Raw genomic sequence first — 25,203 nt, forward strand, 5'->3', positions numbered from 1 at the left:
AAAATTGCTCCATCTCTTTCAAACTTTGCTCTACGAAGATCGCATGATCGGATCTGACACAGTAACGATTAGCATCATCGGTGTTCTTCTTGCCGCGACTCTTTTTCTTAGCACCATAAGTTTCTTCGTGCTACGTGCTAGGGCAAGTACTCTACAGCTTTCTCCTTCGCAGAACCATTTTTCATCCAACTTATTATCAGCTATTATTCCGACGCAGCGGCTGTGGTACCAACCTTTGCAGCCATCGCAACCAATCATATCCTCGTTCGTGATGGAAACTTTTTCGCAAGCTGCACAAGGAGTTTGCGTGAAGCCTAGTTCAGTAGTCTCAGCCAAAGTGTTTGAAGGGTATTCTATTCCGATTTCTCGTTACTTGTTTTTGACAAAAGAGGCACTCACAGATGGCTCCACTGGTATGATGCCAATGAGTAACTGTGTATTTAATTATGCAGATGCAGGAGGCTTTAGAAAAATGAAGCCTTCAATTACGCCTGGGCTTGACGGAATTCCTTCAATTGTTTTGATAAAGTGTGCCGATACCCTCTGCGCGCCTTTAAAAACAATTTTCAATCTCTCTCTAGCACAAGCAGTTTTCCTAGAATGCTGGAAGAAATCAATAATGCTCCCGGTGATGAAAAGGGTTATAAATGGAACATTGCTAACTACCGTGGAGTGATCTAAATTTTTTGAAATATTTTTTAAAATACCAACAAAAAACTTTTTAGAGCTGCAAAATCTTTGAGCTGCACCAGTCTTATTCTGTTTGCCAAACTCGATCATCTGACTATGTCATCAAACCTTGTCTGCTGGTTCGTGTAGTATCTGACCAATCGCCAACTGTGCGTCAAATTGGGATCAACGGAATCAGATGAATTTCATAATCCCTCAGGTGTCCCACAAGGCAGAAATTTAGGACCATTGTTGTTTATCATATTCTGTAATGACGTCTGACATGTGTTATCACAGACGATCTGATCTTCTGATATTCTGACGATTTAAAAATATTCTGGATTGTTAGTACTCCCATAGACTATCAGTTGTCAGTGACAAATTTTACGAAATGCAATTTCATAATTATCAGTGTGGCGAAATGCGTAATCGTATGTACATACATACTGCCTGCGCACCTTGTACAGTCAGTTTTATTACTCCCATGACCCCTGAACCGCACGAGAGGAAGGACGGATCATGATGTTAATTATGGTAATGAAAGTAATGGTAATGATAGTGACTAAAGCCGGATTTTTGATGTACTTTCAGAGTTTAACGACGTAAATAAATTGACATGAGTATTTATTGTAACTTTTAGGCTGCGCAGAAATAGGAACAAACTTGCGCAGAATTAGAAACGTGCGGAGGAAAGTACATAGCCATAGGCACCGTGGACTAGTTTACAATACGACATATATGTTCGATGGTTGGTCAGCTTTTAATATCTGTGTTTCTACCAGATATTATGCAGTGCTTCTTAGCCACAAAGTTACCGAGTCTGCTTTGACAAGCGAGTGGTCGTGGGTTACCCCGATAAGGCCTCTTGACAGTGCAAAAAGTCACTCTTATAGTTTAAGTATACTGGTCCGAGGAACGCAATGAGCCCTCGCCAGGGACAGGTATAACATAGGATAGTACTGGCAGTGAGAAACGAGTTAGTAAAGTAGAATAATCTTTGAAGAAAGGGTAAACCCAATACACACAAGCAGGCAGAAAAATTTATTAAGCATATCGCTCACTCAATAGCGATTATGGCAAAAAGAAATGGTTATAACCAGGTATACAGCAAACATCCGGACGATATCACAATAGATCAACGATACTGGTCGCAGTGATGAGTCCATACTGGAAAACCCCAGTTATTATGGATTGTAGCTCTATACGTTGCAGTTATCAAGATTGTTAATGCAAATCTAACATATTTATAATAACGGAGGAGTCATTCCATCAATACAGTGACCAAAACGGGTCTACTACGTGGTGGATTTGGACTGGATTTACAAGAGATTTGGATTGAATTTGGGCTGGATTTACAAGAGATTTGGATTGGATTTGGAATGGATTTGGATTGGATTTGGATTAGATTTGGATTGGATTTGGATTGGATTGGATTTGGATTTGGATTGGATTTGGATTGGATTTGGATTGGATTTGGATTGGATTTGGATTGGATTTGGATTGGATTTGGATTGGATTTGGATTGGATTGGATTTGGATTGGATTTGGATTGGATTTGGATTGGATTTGGATTGGATTTGGATTGGATTTGGATTGGATTTGGATTGGATTTGGATTGGATTTGGATTAGATTTGGATTGGATTTGGATTGGATTTGGATTGGATTTGGATTGGATTTGGATTGGATTTGGATTGGATTTGGATTGGATTTGGATTGGATTTGGATTGGATTTGGATTGGATTTGGATTGGATTTGGATTGGATTTGGATTGAATTTGTATTGGATTTGGATTGGATTTGGATTGGATTTGGATTGGATTTGGATTGGATTTGGATTGGATTTGGATTGGATTTGGATTGGATTTGGATTGGATTTGGATTGGATTTGGATTGGATTTGGATTGGATTTGGATTGGATTTGGATTGGATTTGGATTGGATTTGGATTGGATTTGGATTGGATTTGGATTGGATTTGGATTGGATTTGGATTGGATTTGGATTGGATTTGGATTGGATTTGGATTGGATTTGGATTGGATTTGGATTGGATTTGGATTGGATTTGGATTGGATTTGGATTGGATTTGGATTGGATTTGGATTAGATTTGGATTGGATTTGGATTGGATTTGGATTAGATTTGGAATGGGTTTGAATTGAATTTAAAATGGCTATGTAAAAGATGTACGTATATGGAATGATTTTAGAATGAATTTCGACAGCATTTATACTGTATTGAGGTTGGATTGGATTTAGTCTATTTTGGAATAGATTTATGATGGATGTCGACAGAATTTAGGTTATTATTAGGAATTTAGCGAGTGGATTTGGATTTGTATTGGGTCTAGATTGGATTCGGATTGAAGTTGGATTAAATCTGGATTGGATTTGGAATAGATTTGGATACTATTTGGATAGGATTTAAAGAGTAAATGAATTGGCTCTGGATTGTATTTGGATTTAATTTCAAGTAGATTTAGATAGAATTTACACGGAAATAAATCCGATTCCGATACCATGAATGAAATCATGAAATCATGAAGTTTGAATTGCTATCAAATCATGACTGAATTCCCATATCAGGCAGCACAAAATCATGAATAATAGTTCTTGGTTTTGCATTGTGTTATACTGCAAGAAGCTCATTTTCAGTCATTTTGCTTATTTTGGAGATTCCGTGTATACTGGATTCAAATTATATTGGGATTGAATTTGGATTGGGTTTGGATTGGATTTGGATTTGCGATAAATTTGGAATGGATTAAAATAGTCTTCTTGAAAAAGCATACACTGTAGCCTAGTGTAGTGCTAGTCAAGAGATATTGAGATATTGTCGTACAATTTTTACTCAGTCTTTGTTTTATCTTTCCTCCGATAACTACATTGATTTCGTGATGTTGTAACCAATAACACAGACAAACAGACATAACTCTTGGAAGAAAAACCAACAAAAATTAACGTACCGTACCATTTAGCCTGAAAACTAGCACCATCTATGATCGACATTCCCAAATATCAAATAGCAACATGGGTAGCCCTCGAAGTAGCAAGTATTTTTTTATGGGGAATTCTCCTTCTTTCGTCAAAAAGCGCCACTTTGACCGAAACGGAGACATTCCCAACTAAGCCCAAATTTGACATGACGGTTTGATCGGTACGAAGAATGGAAAATGAGTGTTATGTGTGTCTGTGCCAATAATATTCAGTTTAAATGAATTGTTTCCAGCCGAGATATCATTTGCATAATCAATTCCTCTTTCCTGTGGTAATGGACCGTTAGTATCCGAGTTTTAATTTTTTCTGCTCTCCGATTCTGTTCAGTAATTTTCCAATGAGAAATGAAGCTTTAGAAATCATTACAATAATTAATATTACCATGTGTACTAGATATTAATGTATTCGCTTGTGAGTGTGTTTGCATGCTTATAAACAATTCGATCGTAAACAGGCGAAGTGAAGCATTACAAGTCTTCTATGCCATATTTTCCAAAAATCCACCGATCCACGATTTCAAATTTTGTTATTTTAATCAAAATGTGAATTGTTATTCCACGCAATAAAAATTGATTGATCATTCACGTTGGAAAACATTAAAGACGCGAAGAAAAATTATACCTCTTTAAATAATTTTATAAAAGTCTTATGCCGCTGTAAGATACAAATGATAATTAATCTACCTTAATCTACAATTTGTAGAAAGTAGCGTTCATTGAACCACGGATTTCTCCAATGAATTGTGTATTTAGTAAAATGTATGTTATTCTAATGGCGACTATTTTATTGCCACTGCTGCTGCTGCACCTTGGCGTATAATAATATTAGGCAGATTAATGTGAGACCTTCACGCGCCTCTACCTGTCTTCCTGAAGTTTTGGTGTGGAATTATACTTCATCGAATTTAACAAAGCATAACGCTTTGGAGAGATACCGCAAAAGTGTAAACCGACACAGTGGCGAGTATATCAAATGTTTGCTGCTATAAATCTACCGTCTCCGAGAGCCTGTTTGGAACCGTCCACAAAGTCGGAGGATCACGCTACGATCGTCTGTACAATTCGTCGTTCCACCCGGCTTTACGGTTGTCATAATAAAAAGCTTTCGTATCAGCACTTCACAGCGATCCGAAAATCAGTTCCCATCATCCTTGACAACACGTTCAGTGTTCTGACAGGGCAGAACGAAACTAATCCTTACTGGCCCGGGTTGAAGACTTGCTGCAGTCACTTCCATTCAACCGGAGACGAATTGGTTTCGAGTCGAAAACCAGTAGTTAATCTTCGAACGACAGCATACGTAAGTCCGCTCGAACGCGCCAGATGCTCGCAGTTTCTGCGCAAGTATCAACCTGATTTCGATGGTGGAAACCGCTGGCAAGCCGATTGAAATCTGTAAATTTAATCAACTTCCAAGCAGCGCCGCGACCGTTGGAACCGCTTTTCAACGGCATCAGCCAAGTGTGAAGAAGCTCATCAAATGCGGTCTCAGAGGAGTTCGCACTTTGCCACAATTTAGCGCTGCTGCTGCTGCTGGCATGCTGGTGAGATTTATTAAATTAAGTTTATGCTTTGATGGAAGTGAAATAAAAATTCAATCTCTGCTAAGTTTCCCCTTTCGGCGTTTTTATTGCCAGTTCGGCGATTGTCAGTTCTTTTATTTTTATTTTGCTGACAAATTTTATAATCTCTTCCATTGGAAATTTGTTTCAATTGATCGAATTCACCGAGCCTGACCGAACACTGAGGAGAAGCTTTAAATAAAGTGTGAATGACTTTCAGGGATTAAACGCTCAGTTCTGTCTCTCGTACCCGCGCGGGCACTGGTTTGCATGGTACAGATTTTCCCCCTGTTGCAGCGTCATAGCTAATCCTCAAAACCAACACCAGCCAGCACCTCTAAAGCGACACGAGAGGTGCTGCCGAGGGATGGAGAGGAACAGACAAGCGACAAGACAGGGCAATAAAAAAAAGTCAACAACTTTTTATTAAATAGATACACAAAATCTTACCACCCCACCGCGCACCGGCCGCTTTCCCTCGCACTCGGACGAATCACTGCCATAGAGATCCTGTAAACTCCTCACGACAGAGAGGAAAAAAATACCATTCATCCCCTTTCAACTGCCCATCATTTATTCCGAAACTGTGACGAGACGAGGAAGATTGCGAAAAAAGGCGATTCGTGCGCGAGACCGGAGGACTTCTGTACACTTCAGGCCTGGTTGGTACGGTGGTGGTAGGTACGATACCTACGCTGAAGCGGAACATAAAGGAAGACAGCACAGAAGTGACGTTCAATGAGACCATTGTATAACATCTGGGTTGCAAACAATTTGTAACATTTCAGAAAAAAATAATATAATCCGATATTTATCATGTTATAAGCCGCAATATGATGGTGAGGGTTCGACTACTGTTGGAAGGTATTAGGTGCAGTAGCAGAGGGCGGGAAGCGAGAGGTCCATGTAGATTAGATAATTTCAAGTTTTACTAGAAATTTACTGTAAACAAATGTTAGAATTATTAAACGGTCTGTGTTAAAGTTTTTTAAATTATTTGTTTGTATATGACACGTTTAACCCTTACTGTTGCTAGAATTTCAAAGCAAAAGATTTAATTTAGAGATATTCAAAAAATGAGTTACGGGGTACATGGAATTTGCATTAGATTTTCGTGGGAGTTTCTTCCCATGTAAAGACTGGTCAAAAAATTAGAAAAAAGTACCGAATTTGACGCAACAAGAGTTATGTCATTTAAAAGATTTTTGTAACTGTTTTCGAGTTTGTAAATAGAGGAGTCTTCGAGAAAAATCGTTTGAAACTTTAGTATTTAAAATTAAAGAATAACCATGCGACTCCTTTACTTTAGCAAGCGACGGACATGAATTGTTTACCGCAACAATAAAGCAGTTGCTTACGTTTGCTTTTTTTATAGTAACATGTTGAATAAAAGCAAAGTCTTGTGCTTGAATATGTCAATAGTGTGAATATGATATGATTAGTAAAATTAAACGGTCCTGTTTAGAACCTCACCAAAAGTTTTCGTCCAACGCTGACAAACGTTGGAAAAACGCTTTCCGATTCACGATTTTTTCTGATATATTCAGTTCAGTTTTTCCTACTTCCTAGCTTCCTAGCTACATACTTACAAATTAGCAAAGAGTGAAATTTCTTTTTAGTATCTACATATCTGATGCAGCCTAGACTTTTTTACAACTTATTTTTTCAATCGATTGTATGTTGTATCACTAATAACAATCGCGCAATCTCAAAAGCACAAGCGAAAGAAAAGCAAACCTTCCAGATGACACCAAACATGCACATCCGGAATCTAATTTAATTCCGATTTCAATCTCTTGTGCGCTTTCTTGCCCGTCGTCGTCGCATCTTCACTTAATTAAATTCTTTTTTATTTTCTCGCCAAAGCGGCTATATTTCCTTCCATCCGGTGTAAAATCGCCTTTTCCCTTACTTCCTCTTGGCTCCTGGCGGTGGAATAACAATTTTCACCCGTCCCGACAAGGATCTGTCGCGCAGTGTGGTGGCAGCCGAAAGGATATTACAACTTAAGTCAAGCATCAACTTTCCTGTGATCTTTTAAGTCCCTCTCGAAAATCTTCGTTCTTTTTTTTCCTCTGCCGGGCATAATCCTTGCAAGATGCAGCATAAAAAATCACCCTCGGTATTATTGAAACAGTTTTTTTCTGCGCTTTTTACAGAAAAATCGCCAAATGTAGCTCTCCAGTTGTCACCCTTCCTTCTGCTGGGAGGGGGCCCCGTGAGTTGGAATTCCTCACAAATCGGGAGTTTGAAATTGAATAAAACGTGATGCGTTAAGCGTTAAATGGGATTTTTCGTTCGGCGAAGTTGTCCCGTACGGCACTTGTAGTTGCGTCCGGGCGCAAAGTGGCCAGTTTCGGGTGGCAGAACCTTTCGCTCTCTCCTGCTGCTGGCCTGGCAGGCGGCAAGAAGCAAGCTGACGAAGATGGCGTTTCGGGGTCTTCCGGTTCAAGTGAGCGGCAATTGTGCGTACCGGATTATGGCAACCCACTAGTCCGAAAGTAATAAACTTTTTCTTGGTACTGGACACATGGCTTAATCTCTCACCTCGTCGCTCCGCTTGCGATGTTATTGCCGGCAGCCCCGGTAAGGAGGTGGTGTAGTATGGAAGGGTTTTGCTGTTATTTTTTACGAACGAGTTGTAACTTACGTGTTGTCGGACTAGCGGCAGAGAAAGTTCGGCTCGTTGTGGTTAACCAGTGGGAGATGTTTGAAATAAAACTGATTTATGTGTTTAGTACTGATGGTTTCGAGGAATTGGGGTTGCTTTATCGCCTTACGTTTACAAATGAATGCACATCCTTAGGTATCACAGTGTTTGCAAAGATGTGTTTTGATAAAAATGTTTCACACGTTGCATAGAACTTTATGAAACTTAATATTCAATCTGCCTGTAATATTTTAATCTAAGTAGTAGTTATTATCGCGCTTAGTGATGGGTTTTGTATAGCGCTTTTAATAAAGTTGTGTCACGGAGAATTGAATCATTAAAACAGATGCAGGATTTGCGTATACTGAAAAGCAGATAAGGTTCTATTAATAAAAGCAACTTGGAATTCTGAATATAATTCAGGAATTGCAAAATAGAAAGGTAATGATTAGAAAATCTCAAACCGCCCATAAATGTTTATCCTGATCTATTTTCCCTCTATACTAACAACAACTGCTTTCCCGAAATACTTGTGAAGATTCAGAGGATTTCCTGGTCTTTAGTAGCAGCAAGTATTGGACTAATATTCCTTCCCATCCCAAAAGGACCCACATTCGGACGTGGCCGGCGTCGGTATTGATCAGGATGCAAAGGTCTGGTAAAGTTGCACAATGAGGAATAGCCTACTGTCCCAAGTATAGCTTTTTCAGTGATCATTTTGCAATTTTCATCAGTCTTGGTCAATAATGGAGTAGCAGCACACGGGCGGTATCCTATGCTTATGCTTATGCTTAAAAAAAATATCGAGTAAAAAAGTAACATCGTTTGAGCTGTATGTTCTCCGCTGGAGACAAACTAAAACAGACAAAAATATTAAAATTCAGTAGTTTTATCAAGTGTTCAGCTAGATAAACGAGATCATTCAACCTCGTACCTGATTTTCACGAGTCACACGGGACACCACAGCAAAGAAATTCAGTTGATACATCGTTGGGAAACCTCTATAAAATCTGACACAAACCGTTGGTGACAGTATTTTGCAGAACAAGAGCCAACACAGAAGGTTTGCGAGAGAAGCACGTGCAGCATTGAGAACATAATTTCGTAGTTTTTAGAATAAATATTCGTAAACTATATTTGTAGCTGATAAAAAAAGTTCATACCATTTAAAAACATTCGCAGTCTTATTTTCTACGGCAAAAGTTGTTATTACGAATGGTTCGTATTTCGTACGAAAGCACATTCGTAGCACATTTCGTACCAGAACGCATTTGATGCACGGTTATTTACTGGTATCGTTATCGACGAGATCGGGCTGCGCCGATTGTATATAAAAGAAAATATACCTGTATAATTGCAATTAAGATCTGCATAACATACAGTTGTCGTAGCTCAGTGGTTTGCGAGCACAACTTCTATTTCCGATCATGTCAGCTTTTTTTCGCAGAAAAAAGAGATTTCGCTATTTTCCGATGTAATTCCATGAATAAAGACATCAAAATTTAAAAGTGTTCTGATTTCGTTCAAATTTTGTGCATTTATATCTTTTAAAAAAAATTTACAGCAGTATTTTTTTATTTGGCGCAAGGGTCGCCATGTTTTGTGGTTTCTTTCTAGGCAAGGGTCGCCATTTTTGTCAACCTTTCCTTTTTTTTGAAACTTTACTTTATTATATTTTATTTTCAACTTGTAGTTGTACTGACACTTTGATTTACTCTAATAGTTGTATTCTACACCTATAAACAAATTTGCTAATACCGAAATCGTAGACATCACCGGCATCATTGAAGACACGACAGCACATGACCCAAAGTTCGTTGTATCCATAGTTTGTGCGATGAGAAGGCTGCCACAAAAAGGTTACGGGGTCGCTTTCGGGGCACACGGATGTTTACCTGACTTGAAAGACAGCTGCAATCAACATGTCCGTTTAGCAGTTCGAAAACAAAAAGTCAGCTTTGGCAGCGTTCCTCATAGGCTGGTAGATTTAGGATGGAAGAATCCTATTGATATACAAAGCATAATATGCATGCATAGCATATTCCAGAATGCTTCAGATAAGTGCACAGTACAACGATTTAAGCGCGCATATGTGCTGAGATACTTTGATGTTTCATTTTACGAAACCTAGAATTGCGAAAGCCTTGGCTGTTATTGTAAAGATGCATTCATTGAATCTGGTTTTGCAATCAATAGTAACACCCAAATCTTTAATAGCCTGTACAAACGCTCGATAAAATTGACAGCCCTGCATGAAGGCGACTATAAGAGGCATTCGGCGCATATAGTTTTACCTTTGGTAGTATTCTTTTATCTATCAGCCCATGGACATGACTACTAAACTGCTGACAGTGTTTGGAACAGTGATAGAAAACTGAGAAAGTTTCTACCATTCAAAATAAGGCCATTGCAAATCATTTTAAAAGTTTTTGAAACCCCCTCCTTGAAAATTAGCTTGAAAAATCGGGGGTCAAAAAAATAATTTGTAGGATATGAGTTACATTTTTTTATAAAATCATTTGTCTGTGGGCTATAGCCTGAAAAACTTGAAAAATGAGTGTACGAGTTGAGTTAACGCTTCTAGCATGAAATAGAAATGGAAATTCAAACAGTGGAATTCGGTCAAAAAAAATTTCTTTCGTTTTTGTCTTTATTTCGTAGACTTTTGCATGAAAATTAACAACGTATATATTAAAAGCAAAAATAGATTTGGTTTTCACGTTTAAACTTAAAATAAAAATACCTAAAATCCAAAAAATGAGCAGTATCTGACATCAATTCAGGCGTATTGCATAAATTTAATATGAGATTTCTAAGCACTGGCCTGTACATGGCGTAGATGGCTTTTCTCGATAGTGTAGTCATTTCGCAGAGGATCACTTAGACGGCTAAAAAGGATTTGACGCAACATTTCGTGACGTTAACTTACATGCCATTTAGAGTACACCATCGTGAGAGCGCAACCGTCAAGTCCGGTCTTAATTTAACGGAATATCTCCAAGTCGTCTGCGAGCATAAGTTTAGAGCAGCTCAAACGGCTGCACAGCTTGTTAACAAAAAGTACAAATATAAAGGGTTCGATATGACTGCCTTGTGGCACACCAGATGGCATCTCGAAACAAGCCGAATTAATACCATTTACACTGTCAAAAGTGGAGCACTCAGTAAGGTATGATTGAATCCACTGTGTCACTACATACAACTCATTTTTTTCACTGCCAGTGCGTGTGAAACTTTGTTGAACACCTTGCTGAAGTCGATGTATATCGCATCAACCTGTTATTTCCTTTTCAGTGCTGTTGAGCAGCGAGTTGACGAATACAATCAAATTCGTGGTTGTAGTGCTGTAGATCGTTTTCTCATAAAACCGTGTTGGTGTTCAGAAATTATTGAGTGTACTCCGTGATACACAACACCGTAGACCATCTTTTCATGAACCTTGGGAAGACAGCCTAAAATTGAAAATCTGCTATATTTCTCAATGTCTTGGATATTTCCAGTCTTGTGTATTGGAGTGATGGATGTGACTTTCCACATCATTAGAAACATACCACAATCTAGTGAACGATTAAAGATGATTGACACGAGTGAAGCGTACGCTGTAACATTTCATCATTTCAAATGCAGTATAGGTTAGGAATTTTCAGCAATCATCAGCACGTCCGTACGACATACATTTTTTAAGGTAATCAAATAAATTATTCTAACCTAACCTAGATTCATAAACGAACAGTAATGCCATTTTGGTAACATATTCAAGATCAGAGTCATGAGGTGTAAAGTAGAAATATGAATTTCACTGAAATCGATCATGTTATTTCTTATAACATTGACTATTGCAATGCAGTTCAATCCTAACACTTACGGTTGACTTTGTCCTTGATATACAACTCCGCACCAGTGAAACTTACCCCGACAAACAGTTCCGACAAAGCGCAAGTCGACAACCAACGCGAAAGGAAAATAATTCAATAATAAAGAAATCACATTTAACAAGTTATGAAAGTTTATTGGATGTGGTTCTCATTTTACGCCTCGCTGACTGACAGACTGGGATATACTCTGATAATGGCAAGCCATTCGTAAGGGACTCGGTCGTGAGACGAAATGATTTGCCATACCAGCCAGCTCTCGGTCGACGGTCGACGTCGTCGGTTAAACTAAACTGGCAGTATTACAGTAGTAGGGTAAATGATTTTGAAATGGACCTAGTCGAATTCTGATCTTGAATGGACCTATTTTTAAATAAGAATTTTAGGATATAATTATCAAGTCTTTGTACTGTATTTAGCTTTTATGTTTATCTTTAATCATTTCTGAACGTAAATATACTAAAATTAAATTAAAATTATATCCAAAACCACTTTATTGCCGCGTATTTAAAAGTAGCTGTTTTTCAGCGTTTTGGCAGTCACCATAGAGTATTTTCAAACTGTTACTACCCGGAACCCTTCTGGTTTGAAATAAAACAATACTCTTAAAATGATGCTAAAATATGTGTAATTTCAATTTAGTAATTTAAAAATTCAGTAAAACCAGTAAAATCTTTAAATTCCTTAAAAATGTTAACCCCCTTTTTTGATCTTGAATGGACCTAGTATTGATTTTAGAATGGACCTAGTTTTGCGCTCCGAGACATCACTGGCGGTAGCTATCATTGCCTACCACTAACGGACACGCCGTTGTATATTCCATAAAACTGCTTGTTGTCACTATAATATCTCCGTTTATAAAAAATCTATAAGCACGGTATATTGAAAGTAGACTTGATTTATAGCCTAAATAAAAACTTAATTATATTGATAAAACTAACTATCACTCATCCTTTTTCGTAGTTGCTTCATAGTGTTTGTACATTGTAGCCTCTAGTTTTGAAACTAAAAAGTCTTCCTAATTAGTTTAGGAAGTTTTGTCATTTTATGCTTAAAACAATATAAACTTAATTTATTCTCAGTATTATACAAAAATTTTAACCATCATTGATTAAAAGATAAGATGGATCAAAAGATAAGAGGGATACTAACTGCCTTCTGTTAAGGGGGCATAGTACCTTTTCAATTTTTTAAAACCTAAATTTTTTGATTGATTATTTCAAAAGATTAACATTTTGACCATATGTGTTTGAAGTCGTTTGAATGAATTCCAAATATTTTCAAAGTTACAGCTATTTGTATCGCGCATGTCTGGAGCGATTAAACAACGAGTAAAAACTTCTACGTCGTTTTTCTCGAAACCAGGTTTTGAAAGTCGGAACCATAAATATCTTAAGAACGGCTCAAGCAATTCTTATGATTCTTTTTTTGTTTGAAAGCCAACAAAATTATCTAGTGTTTGACCCATCCTTTTCTTGATATTGTAATTTTTGTATTTTTTAGAAATGTTTAAAGTCAATTTTTTCGCTTAAAAACCATACTTTTATGAATCAATATCCGCCATTTTGTTATGTGTTCGGATTCTAAAACAGAATGTTCTTTCATGTCGTTTTGGAATTTTTCAATTCGGATAAGCCCCCCCAGCGCCAATCCATGGTACCACAATTCATGGTTTTTTTGAACGACTATCTTCAAGGAGCCGTAGGGGCAAGGGGAAGAGGTTCCCTTATGAAAAGAAAATTGCAAATATTAGTCTAAAATGCAATGTTTCAAATGCAAAAAACCCGATTCAATTTGCATTTCGCGTTATCGAGAAAAAATTATTTGAAATTAGGCAAAAAATATGGTGTAAAAGGTACTATGTCCCTTAAAAAAGAGCTATTTTTGCGTTATTGGCATTTAGCACAAAACCTGTTACACTTAAATTTTTCAATTGGATTTTACGTATTTGTTTTAGCACGAAGCAAAAGTGTAATCTATATAATCTATATAAGTAATCTTTATAAGTGGAGTAAAATTTTCCCAATTTGTTCGCCTTATGTAAAAAAAATCGCAAATTATGCTAAACGGGACAATTCTTGTATCATTAAAAATAATGCTCAGAAGAATGAAACAAGTTATTTGAGAATACAATTCTGAAGATTTATATATAGCTTTATTGTATAGGAAACTCTAATATTGGAACTTCGAATTGAGTTACGAAGCTAATATTCCAAACTCTATTTAAAGTGGTTATCCCTGTTTAACTATCTACAGGCAACATCGTAAAAATGGTTGGAATCATAAATTTTTTTCATGGACAAATAACGTCCTGTATTTTCCATATAAATAGCTTGTTGCTTTAAGTTTAAGTTTTGACAAAACTCAGATGAGAAATAGTTTAAACACGTTAATCAAGCATATACCAAAGCTTCAAAACACCTTTAGCGCGCTGACCGAAAATCCTAAGGCCAATAAAATTCAACCGGATCCTGTAGTCACAAAATCAGACTCGTCTGAGTAAAAAGAAGCAGCCACTTCTGATGGTTAAGAACGCCAACTTCCTCACCCTTGTGAAACTTTGTGATGCCCAACCGTCCTACAAAATTACCCGGTTTGGCAATAAAATCATCTGTGCGTCTATGGAGGATTTAGAAATTAGGTAAAGGCCTGGATAATGATATGGTGCAAAAAATATAAAATTTGGATCAATGTCTGGACCGTTTTCGAACTGGATATGCCTAAAAAAATAATATTGTATTTGATAATTTTCTAAATAGTTTAGTTAAAATAATTATGAGACTCAGAATAAAGTAAAATTAGGCCATTACAAATATTTTATAAAGTTTTTGTCCTTCCTGTGTTGGGACACTGAAGGGGGGGGGGAACAAAGTAAATTTTTTAATCGAGCAAAAAACATGGGTTTTAAGCATTTTTATTTAAAGTTTAAGCGTGAAAACCAAATCTGTTCTTGCTTTTAATATATACGTTATTATTTTCCATGCAAAAATGTACGAAAAGAAGACAAAAACGAGAGAATTTTTTTTGGACGATTTTCGGAAACTCCGAATTCGAATTTCCATTTCTGTTTCGTGCTAGAAGTGTTAGGTACACTCATTTTTCGAGTTTTTCAGGCTGTAGAGCCCACGGACAATTGAATTTACACTCATATCCTCCAAATTTTTTTTAGCCCCCCGATTTTTCAAGCCAATTTCCAAAGGGGGGGGGGGGGGGTGACAAAAACTTAAAAAATATTTTGCAAAGGCCTTATATTCCGCCGATAAGTAAGCAGGTTGACTTCACATCACCTTTTGGTCGATGGATTGACAGATAGATTAAAAATCAGTTTAGTAAAATATTCATGCAACCGGACTAACGTTGTACTACGTCATCCGTGATCGTATCTTATGCACAACCCCTCTGATTTTTTTCTTGGAGGATGTAAAGTTTTCTTTAAGCACCTCTCCCCTCTGACTTGTGACAAAATTAATACCTCCTTGCCCACCGAAATTGAGTGACCCTGAGATCTAAAATATTCAACTGTACCAGATATAAAATAGGTAGGTTCACCTATTTTCTATCTGGTACAGTTCTTCATCGACTATCATTTAAAATTAAAACCTAGTATCTAACCTTACCTTAAAACCTAGTAGAATTACCAAGTCTAATTTTTTCAAGCACCATTTACAGTATGATTTCGAATTTGACAACAAATGCGTGTCGCCTATGTTGCCACAATCGAATCCGTGGCAAAATCTAGACCATTTTTTAACTGAAAAAATTGCATATAAATGTGTCAAAAATTGAATAATTACCACTAATTTACGAATTTTTCACGATTGCAACGGTTTTATATTCAAAATGTTCGACAGGGGCTGTCGCAAACCTTTAGATACTTTGCAGTAAGATGTAGTCCTACATCAGTAAAAGTCTGACCTTTCGACAAATGTCACACACAGATACATACATAACGCATATCAAGTCACTGAAACATTGTTCAATTGTTGGGCTGACATAAAAACAAGACCCTCGGCGACTGTGACTGATTTCAAATTTTTCAACCGACTTTCATACCTTTCTAACAGAGTATAAGAAAGGTAAAAGCTGTTCAACCTTGTGTCCTATTAATAAATAACAGTAGTATAGTTGTACTATTAAAAAAAAATTCTTAGTTATTATTTTGTTCATTTACATGGAAGAAACTATGACAATCCAAATTTAGGTCCATTTCAAAATCAAAAATAGGTCCAATTCAAGATCATGTTGGGTCCATTCAAGATCAAAAAAAGGCTTTGGCAAAAAACGATATATTTAATAAAAGTTTCATCAATTATATATTTTTAAAGTACTGATAATGTAGAAAAAATGTGGTACTTTCCAACAAATAGTAACATCACCACATATTATTTATAAATGACGAGTAAATTGAGCAGGAGTGCGAGTGGTGGTGTTAAAAAGCGCTAAATAGGTCCATTCAAGATCAATTACCCTAAGCTTTTCATAACCTCCTCGCCGGCCGTCATCGGCGGCGCAGACAGTTTCATTATTCGAAGGAAAAAAAACGGCATGGCATTAAAGGGGGAGCCCCTATGTCTGGTCGGAGGGTTGATTTGTGATACAGTCCAACACTATCTTGCACCGGTCATGGGCAAGCGACTCATTCCTTAAGTTGATTTATCTGTTACTGTCCTGCTTAATTGGATCATTGCTGCAAGTGGAGCGATTTTTCCGTTCGTGATCAAACAACAACCAGCCATCTGTAGATTAAATGGCAATTAGTGCAGGTTCGATTTGGGAACAAAAAATCGGTCGAAGCAAAGCAGTTTTATTGTATACCTTCGCTTGTTCGTACAAATATGGAAACACGACATGGTATTTAAAGGTTTTGTTTTATCCTTCTCGCCGGATTGAACCATTCATGTCCTTTGCACCATAGTGATAGAAATGTTTCGTTCTACCCCCCGGAAATGGTTGCATCACACTATCATAATACGATAAATACATAAGGTAAATAAATAAATTACTGCAAATAATAATCTCCTCTAATTTATTGCCGGCAATTATTCTCTCAAAGCAGTTGACGTTGCTCGGTTATGAGGTTTCAACCGACAACTGTTACCAAGTGATGATTGAGAGCTGTAATGCTTTTATAAACTTTACAACGCGCGCCTCACTGGAACGAACTCCGCTCGTAAAAGTTGCATTTTGTTACACTTTGTTATACCCATGATTATTAAATTGTATCGTGGAATGCAATAATAAATATTATACACTGTACAAAAACTCGTTTCCAACAAGGCGTCAAACTTGTACTTACTCAGAATAGCCTGTCACGCAGTAGGTATAGAATGCACTGGGGCTCTAACAAATGCCGGTATCAGAGAGGTAAATCTGATGGGTAAACAGAAAAACGCTCGATTTATTAACATAAAAATATGTTCTAATTACCGGCACTCGGGTAGTTAGAGCTGCATGTTACACGGCATCCAGTTGCACAAAAGCGGATTACGACGACCGACCCGGCAAACTAGACCAGTTTAGTCTAATACCAATGAAGTTATTATCGAGAGATTTTTCCGATGCCATTGCAAAATGGGGAGAAGGATGTGTGTCAGCTGGCAGTGAGTGGTAAAATAGTTGACACGTAACTGCCGTTTCTAATTGGAAGTGGAAATGTCCAATAGCCGACTGCATTACTGGGTTTTGCTGTAGTTACAAATTCCTAGGGAAGGGAAAAACAAATCGATTACAAATTTCTTTTTGAATTGATTTCTTTTTAGACACAGCTTCAATTAACCCATATTTTTACATTGTAGGTTTAGAGGCCATAAATACCATTTATAACAATGATTCTTAAACAAACCATTCCAAATGTAATAATTAACTGTTCATAAACCGCAAACATCGCAGAGGGACCGTTATTTCCGATCGAAAAAAATAATCTGCATTCAAAATTCGATTATCACAGTTGTAAACGCCCTCGACCGCAGCTGATGGTCAATTTCCTCGCAAAAACATTCGAGGAAAAAAACAAGCAATGCATCATATAAAGTAGAATCGAATGAACCACCATGTGTGTGGATCGTGGGGCTAAAAATCATAAACATGGTCGCAAATCACATTTCGCAATTGCGTATATTTAATCCAAATGACTAAAACACGCCAATTACACGAAACCGCAAAAACTGCACCCGTTCCAACCCCGACAGGTTGTTTGGTTTTTTTTCTTCTTCTATCTGACTGACCGAACCGGTACAAAATGACAGCATTCTGTGGTTGATCGTCCGCCACTCTACCCGCCACCTCCCGAGCCGGCACCGGACGGAAGGTGTGAATCCAATCCAAACTGGAATGCTGTTCGTGGCACCGAATGTAATGAGAAACTGACCCTTTTTGGCATGTTCCAGTTCAGTCTTCCGGACGGATTGCTAGGGAATCCCACACAGGAGCTGTAGCAAACACACCACACTCAGGAGATCTAAATCAGAATTGTAACCGGCAATTATCCTAATCGTCTTGCTGATGGGAGCCTCTTCTCCTCCGGCTGATGGTAGGAAAAATACGCTCGGAAGCGGAAACACAACTCTTCCGGATTAGCATTGCGGAAAATAAATCTAACGTGAAAGTGTTTTATGCTTCGGCGTCGTTGGCATTCGCATCCACTCCGAGCATGTATTGGTTGGGAGGAGGGGGAGGGCTTTGGTTGCTTCACTGTGGAAACAGACTTTTGCATGGTGCTTCGGAAAACCACTCTAACCGCTATAAATTTTCTAATTTTTCAATTCCGGAAATGATAGTGCCACTACTTATTAGACTGCACTGCACAGTGACAGGGCAATAAAACGTGTGTTTGGTTTCGGTAATAAATATGAATTCTCGTTGGAAGCTCGTCGTAATCTAATGGATGCGGATTCCGATTGATAAATTTGAGGTCATGATTTCTGGTCCAAGTAGAATCGCTGTCAAGACCCCTCAGTATCAGTGGCTGGTCGTGGATAATACTAAAAATTCGTTTTGACGTACGACTACGTCTTACTGCAAGCTTTGGGATAGGGTGTCATTCTAAAAAATCAAAAAACTCGAGCGTCACGATACGAAAGATTTTGAACATTTTTGAATCAGTAATTGAAAGACTGAACATTTTGAATCAGTAATTAATGAAAATTAACGAAAAGTTTCAAGGTCAAATATCCCCCTCTTGGTATTCGCCTTGCTACACAGGCAGGAACGACAGTTAAATACACTTTCTGCTTACTGTGATTTCGATTAGGGTAGATGATCCATTAGTTGCGCCACTAAGCACAATATAACTTCATTTTGCTTGTTTATTGAGGTATATGCTTCAATTAATGCTTGTGGGATATAAATTTATCAAATACAAGGTATTTGTAACAAGGCAAGACAATTCCTTTCGTTGTACGAGAAGCTTTATAAAGAAAAAATGAATTTGCCGATTCAATTATATTGTACCAACAGTTGCGCTAATGTTTCCTTAATTAAGTTTGATGTTCCTTTAATTGTGGCATTCCATATACATTGCTATGTTGCTAAGTGAAAAAACATCGTAGCAAAACTATAGATGAGCGCCTATAGTTGTGCGCTCCAACTGCGCGTTGGATTTTCGAAAATTGGCATTTTAGCAAATAATGCTTTAATTTTAAATGGTGTAGTCTAACTGCCAATAATTCTAAAAACCTGTTTTATATAATGAATGTAATTGTTTTATCTAAAATGCTACGGTGACGAAAATATGCATTAATAATTAATAGTTGCGCAACTATTGGTACTACCACAACTATTGGATCAACTACCCTACTTTCCTTTTAGAAAAAAAGTGACAATCTCCCCGTCTCAATAGGTCGAAGATTCTACGACGTTTACACTTATACTAATTTGAAATCTCTGCTTGGGAAGTACAGAAAAAGTGATAAAGTCCTCTCGTCCTAACAAAATCTCTTAGGACCGCTGTAAACTATGGGTAGGGAAAAGAAATGAATTTTTTTTTTGTGAAGGTGGGGAAGAGCGGAAAGGAAGGGTGGGTATTGGTAGCTATGCTTGACAAGTAGTCATTTTGACTCCTACCTTTTGTCCAATGCTGGAAGGTTCATGAGTCGAACCAAGCTGTAATCTGAGATTATAACCGGATTCGAACCCACAACACCCGCCAGGGCCCGGTAATTGCATTATCCCGATAATTGCATTTCATGAATCATTTCTTGAATGTGAATTCAGTACGCGTGTTTTGAATACACGATTGAAACTCACAATATTGTGAAAAGTTAGCTGTCACAGTAAGAGATTTTACATTGCTTGTATATACGTATCACGAGTTACTAAAACTGAAAAAATCGTGGTGGCCCGACCATAACAGTGGCCCGACGATAACGGCATTACCCTACACTAGCACCAGAAGCAAACTGTTATCTATCCAAAACCACCCCGCTGTCACAAATGTCATTCCCATACATTTTTCGTGTAGCCAACATCTCATCTAGTCCACAACAAACTTTGCCTCGGATGAAATGTATTTGTGAGTAGCCCGCTCTAACTTCAACCTCGTATAAATGTGTATTGGTAAGCGCCCGAACAAAGTTGGTGTTTTTCTTTTTTTCTTTTTGCATCGGACGTGTAGGAAACGTAAAAAGATGTTGGCCGCTTCATTACCCTTCAGTTTCATACGCCTGTCCAAAACTAGTTATCTTCAATGAGTCGGTATGCAGGCACGCTTGAAAAACACCGACACATAAACCATCTGAATCCCATTTTAGTCTGCTGTTGAAGTACAGCAATCCATCGAATAGGCCCATGGGTGGTGCTGAGGGCTCATCGCAATTTCTCAGGCTTCTTCAAATGGACATAGCTGGTTTTGGTAGGTGATAAGCCTTTGACAAGCCCCAACAATATCCCCAAAATCAGCTTTATTATTAATTGCGCAACTGAGAAATTACGGTGAGCGTACCAGGCATTGAGTAATTCGGGGAATTAGGGTTTATTTCTGATTCCCGTCGTAGTAAGTAAAGCCATTCTAATTTTCATCATTTGTTGGATGGATTTAATGAATACTCCAAAAGTTCTTGTGCTGATTTGACTAAAACACACTTACCTTCCGATCCGTGAACTTTGAAATCACTGAAATGCGTTTATTAATGCATATTATTGAAATTACGCAACTGACTTTATTCCTTAAATTCGTCGTCTTAAACATCCTTAAATTCGTCGTTTTAAAATCCGTCCATCAAAATTTTTTAACGTCCGAACTAAAAATCACAACAATGTTTACGAAGCTAATGCGCATGTATTTGTGTAGGACGGCATGACAAATGTTATTCTGCAAAATTTCTGCAGGTCAGGCAAGTTTTTCTGGCTGTAGAATAACGACAATGCCTTGCATGAGTTATTTTCATTTATGAATGACGGAAATTAAAACGATTAGTCGACATTTTCTTCTTCATTACACAAAAGACGTAGTAAATTTGGCTGGTAGGACTTCTTTAATGATAAAAAGCATTTAAATAGATCTCAGCTCACTTTGATTGATCGCGTATGCTAGACAACAAACTAAAGTATTAGGGAATAACTAGTTTTACACTGTGTGTCGTAAAAATGATAATATTTTTAATAATTTGTTTTGGATAGGAGAATAGGCAATTACGACGAAGCAGCAACATACCCTACTTAATAACTGTTATGGTTTGCACCTCCCAGTTGGCCTAGAGGTATGATGCTGGTCTAATAAGCCAGTCGTCGTATGTTCAAATCTCAGCAGAGATTCAATGTAATTCATGAAATTGTTCAGGCTGCCGCTTATTGGGCCGAAAATATCCGTATAAACCCTACTTTACATTACCTGCTGATCTTTCAGTTGTCCAGATTTCTTTTAACCAGAAAAACCTTTCCATGAAGAAAGAAATTAGCTCATTGTATCTTCCATCCGTACCATTTCAGCCTAGCGAAATTCAGAAAAGTTATATATGGGGCATTTATAAAGCAAATTATTATCTATAAAATTGCTTAACTTAGCTATGTTCTGTCATAATCATTTTGTAGATAATTATAAGCTGTATAAGGGTCACATACATAACTCTTTCAAATTTAGTTTCGCCCCCAATAAGGTAAAATAAGAAAAAACGAAGCCCAAAGAACAGGACAGCCCTACTTTTTGACAATAACGCCTTCACTGCACCTAAAACTGTTCTAAAATCTTAAACATTATATCTGAAACATAACCAATGACGATAATTTTCAGAATCACTACGAAGCAAACTAGCTCAAATTAACGTCAGTTTAAAAACAGATGTTCGCTACTCAACATTTTACTCAACATTTTTCAAACCTTGTTCTCACTCGTCATTCATATGTATGTTACCAGCTGTTGCAAAGTGATTTTGCAACTATGTACAACTGTACCCAGAAGCAGGGCGGTCTGCTGAAGCATGGAAGAAAATAAACATTTCATCCGCACCGATTGCGGCTGAGCTCGAAAAGTGCTTCTTCATGTTCCGGAATAGTATTTCAACACCATGGGACTAAACTATCACAACGAACAGCATTTTCTTTCCTTAGGTTAGAAACTCTTGGGATTCCCTCCAACAAAGTTGTGATTTTATTTTTCGCTATTCATGTAGCTCGTACTCCATCTCTCCGATAACAATTAAACCAATTGAATACTTTTTTCTCAAATTAATAATATGGGAATCTGACAACAATCCGAATGAATGTATTTTTGAAGCCAGTACCGAACCGAACCATGCCTACCAATAAAATTTCCATTTCACATTGGTAGGAGACATTCGTATGTACATTATGCCACTCCGGCTGACCTCTTTTAAATGCCTACATATAACACATACAGATCAGCTTGATTTCGCAATGCGTAAAGGGGAAATAATCTTCCTTGCGTCAGATTTAAATTTGACGTTCAGTAAGTTTGCCACTCAGTCGAGATCATACTTTCCGTTCATGAGCAAATTGCCGGCATTATTCGAAAACTTGTCAAGTGATTCCGGCATTTCCGATTCCGATTTCCTAACTGGTTATTTAAAATAAACCTCGACGGTGTAATTTTTTTTCTTTCCTGATAGGAATTGGCCCTCCAAAGAAGACCTTCGTGGGAACACCTCCGCCCAATTCGTGTCCCATCTGTGGTATCCAGCTAGCACCAAGTGACCTAGAAACCCACTTTTCGGCCGAACTATCCCGGCTAACCAAGATGAGCTCGGCTGCCGAACGGCTCGAATTACGTCGAACGCTAAGCGTCGACATGCACGCAATGCAAAGTACCCTCCAGGGTCGCACCAGTCGGTGGGAGGTAAGCATATCCCGCATAGCACATTCGCGCTAGCACCACTGTAACAATTTTCAAATTGAATTTCCGGCGCTATGCCATTACCATCATTGCAGACTTTTAAAAATATCCGCAATAAGCGCCAGGATCGCCTGCGGGGCAAACTGCGAAAGCGAAAATTTGATGGCGAAGATGGCTTCGGTCTGCAATTGGGGAATGTCAACTGCCAGTCCTGCCCGGTGTGTCATGGGAGACTGCAGCGGACACAGGAGGAAATTGCTCAGCACATCGAGGACTGCGTGAGAAAGGTCAGTTTCACCCCTCAGCACTGAAATTATGTGGAACTTTTTTCAATTCTAATTCTCCCGCCAATAGCAGCATCATCACCAGCAACATCAGCAGCAACAGCAGCAACAAAACAACCAATCGTCTACTCAAGATGAAGATGAAACAGTTGACGTTGAGAGCTACGGCGACGAAACTTCGAACGGAGCAATCAACATGACTTCAAATGTGATTCACCACACCAATGGCGGTCTGCATAACAACAACAACAATAACAACAACACACCGCTAAAACCGGATCCTCCGTTGACAAAAATTCCGCCGATGGAGGAAAGTGCCATCACTTCCCTTAGTTCGATTGTTCCGCACTGGGACAGAAAACCGAGACTTACTCTTCCCCTAAATTGTAAGTAGTCTCAACTCTTTGGAATATGAAAACTTCATTGAAATGAAGCTTGAATCTGTTCTGTTTTCCCCCTTCGGCAATCGGTCTTATTCCAGGCACAGCCACCTCCGACAACTCGATCACGCGAGTAACACCAACCAGTAGCGATCAGCGAATTGATGTCGACTACGAACAGGATCACGATCACAGTCAGGATATGATAACCGACAATGACGAGGAAGTAATCGTGGATAACACGGATGACGAAGAGTGCATGAAACGGCACCGACCGACGCTTACCACTCTGGGCGGGCATCATCTTTCCAACGGTGGGCCGATTGGGGGCGTCTTGCGTGACGATAAAAATAGGTAGGTATATTTTAATTTTTGAAAATGTTTTGGTAAAAAAAATCTATATTTAAAATTGTTCATACAGTACCGAAGAGGCAACTTCATCGGTTGAAATCGATTCGGCCACCGATTCGATGCCAATCAGAACGGCAGGCAATACGCCAAACTCTGACTCGTACGTAAGCACCTCGGAATCCGCGGAGCCATCCTCGAAGGCACAGGTATTGGAAGAGCTGAAAGCCCGAATACGGGAACTGGAAGGATCACCTCATTACAAATGTTTCATATGTAAGGTTAGATAGTTTTAATTGTTGGTTCGAAAAATATTATACTAACGATTTGAATCTCTATCTTCTTTTATTTACCTTTCAACACAGGAAAAATGTAAAACGTTGATCATTTCGAAAATTTGTGGACACTACCTGTGTGAGGAGTGCTGGATTACAGAATCGGTAAGTTTAATTTTTGCACTGGTCAAATATCGAACATTTGTTCAAGTGTCAATATTTTTTTTCCAATAACAATTTCTGTATGAATTTCTATTTTTACTTACAGGAATCGTCCAAATCTTGCCCGCGCTGCAAAATTATCACCGCGAATTCGGATTTTAGAAAAATTCACGCTTAGATCTAAGCCGTTAACGTAAATATTTATTATATTTTTTTTACTATTTATTTCTAACTATCTGTAGGTTCTTGTCAGAAACATACATACCTAATAAAAAAATAAATTCTTCAAATCCAAATTCCCACAGCTCTCTAAAGCTATACCTTTACTCGGGTAAATAAGCTAAACTGATGCAGAAATAATGTGCAATAAATATCAAATTTGTTCATTTTTTGGAATCTACGGTTTGAAAATTTACTATCCAATATGAATGTTAAACGGTAAATTCAGCCCAGTCACAGTGTGATAGATACAGGCCGATGATGAAAAAATATCAATTACTTTATGAAAGCAAACAAATGCTACCAGTAAATGAAAGCTTAATTGTTATACAAAATATTTGAGTAGATAATCTTCGAAATAAGCATTTAGCTGAAAGAAACTTGAAATTTTGCTGTTATGTACATAGTCTGCGATAAAACAAAAAAGATACTAAGATAACTTATTGCAAATAGTTTAATGAAGAGCCCACACACACACACACATTTTCACACTCCTCCCATTTTCAC

At 37.9% G+C, this 25,203-nt stretch overlaps 1 protein-coding gene across 1 annotated transcript in view; it reads left to right on the forward strand.

Annotated features, from left to right (window-relative positions):
* Positions 1-24,655, forward strand: part of LOC128735487 (protein Teyrha-meyrha-like) — a 48,315-nt gene extending 23,660 nt beyond the window's left edge. Inside the window, exons 4-10 of the mRNA XM_053829968.1 lie at positions 22,805-23,031; positions 23,124-23,315; positions 23,383-23,698; positions 23,794-24,046; positions 24,114-24,321; positions 24,406-24,480; positions 24,584-24,655. Of these exons, the coding sequence (XP_053685943.1) occupies positions 22,805-23,031; positions 23,124-23,315; positions 23,383-23,698; positions 23,794-24,046; positions 24,114-24,321; positions 24,406-24,480; positions 24,584-24,655 (1,343 nt within the window). The remainder of the gene's footprint in view (positions 1-22,804; positions 23,032-23,123; positions 23,316-23,382; positions 23,699-23,793; positions 24,047-24,113; positions 24,322-24,405; positions 24,481-24,583) is intronic.
* The last annotated feature ends 548 nt before the right edge of the window (positions 24,656-25,203 follow it).

This window comes from Sabethes cyaneus, chromosome 2 (assembly GCF_943734655.1).
Source record: "Sabethes cyaneus chromosome 2, idSabCyanKW18_F2, whole genome shotgun sequence".
Lineage (NCBI taxonomy): Eukaryota > Metazoa > Arthropoda > Insecta > Diptera > Culicidae > Sabethes > Sabethes cyaneus.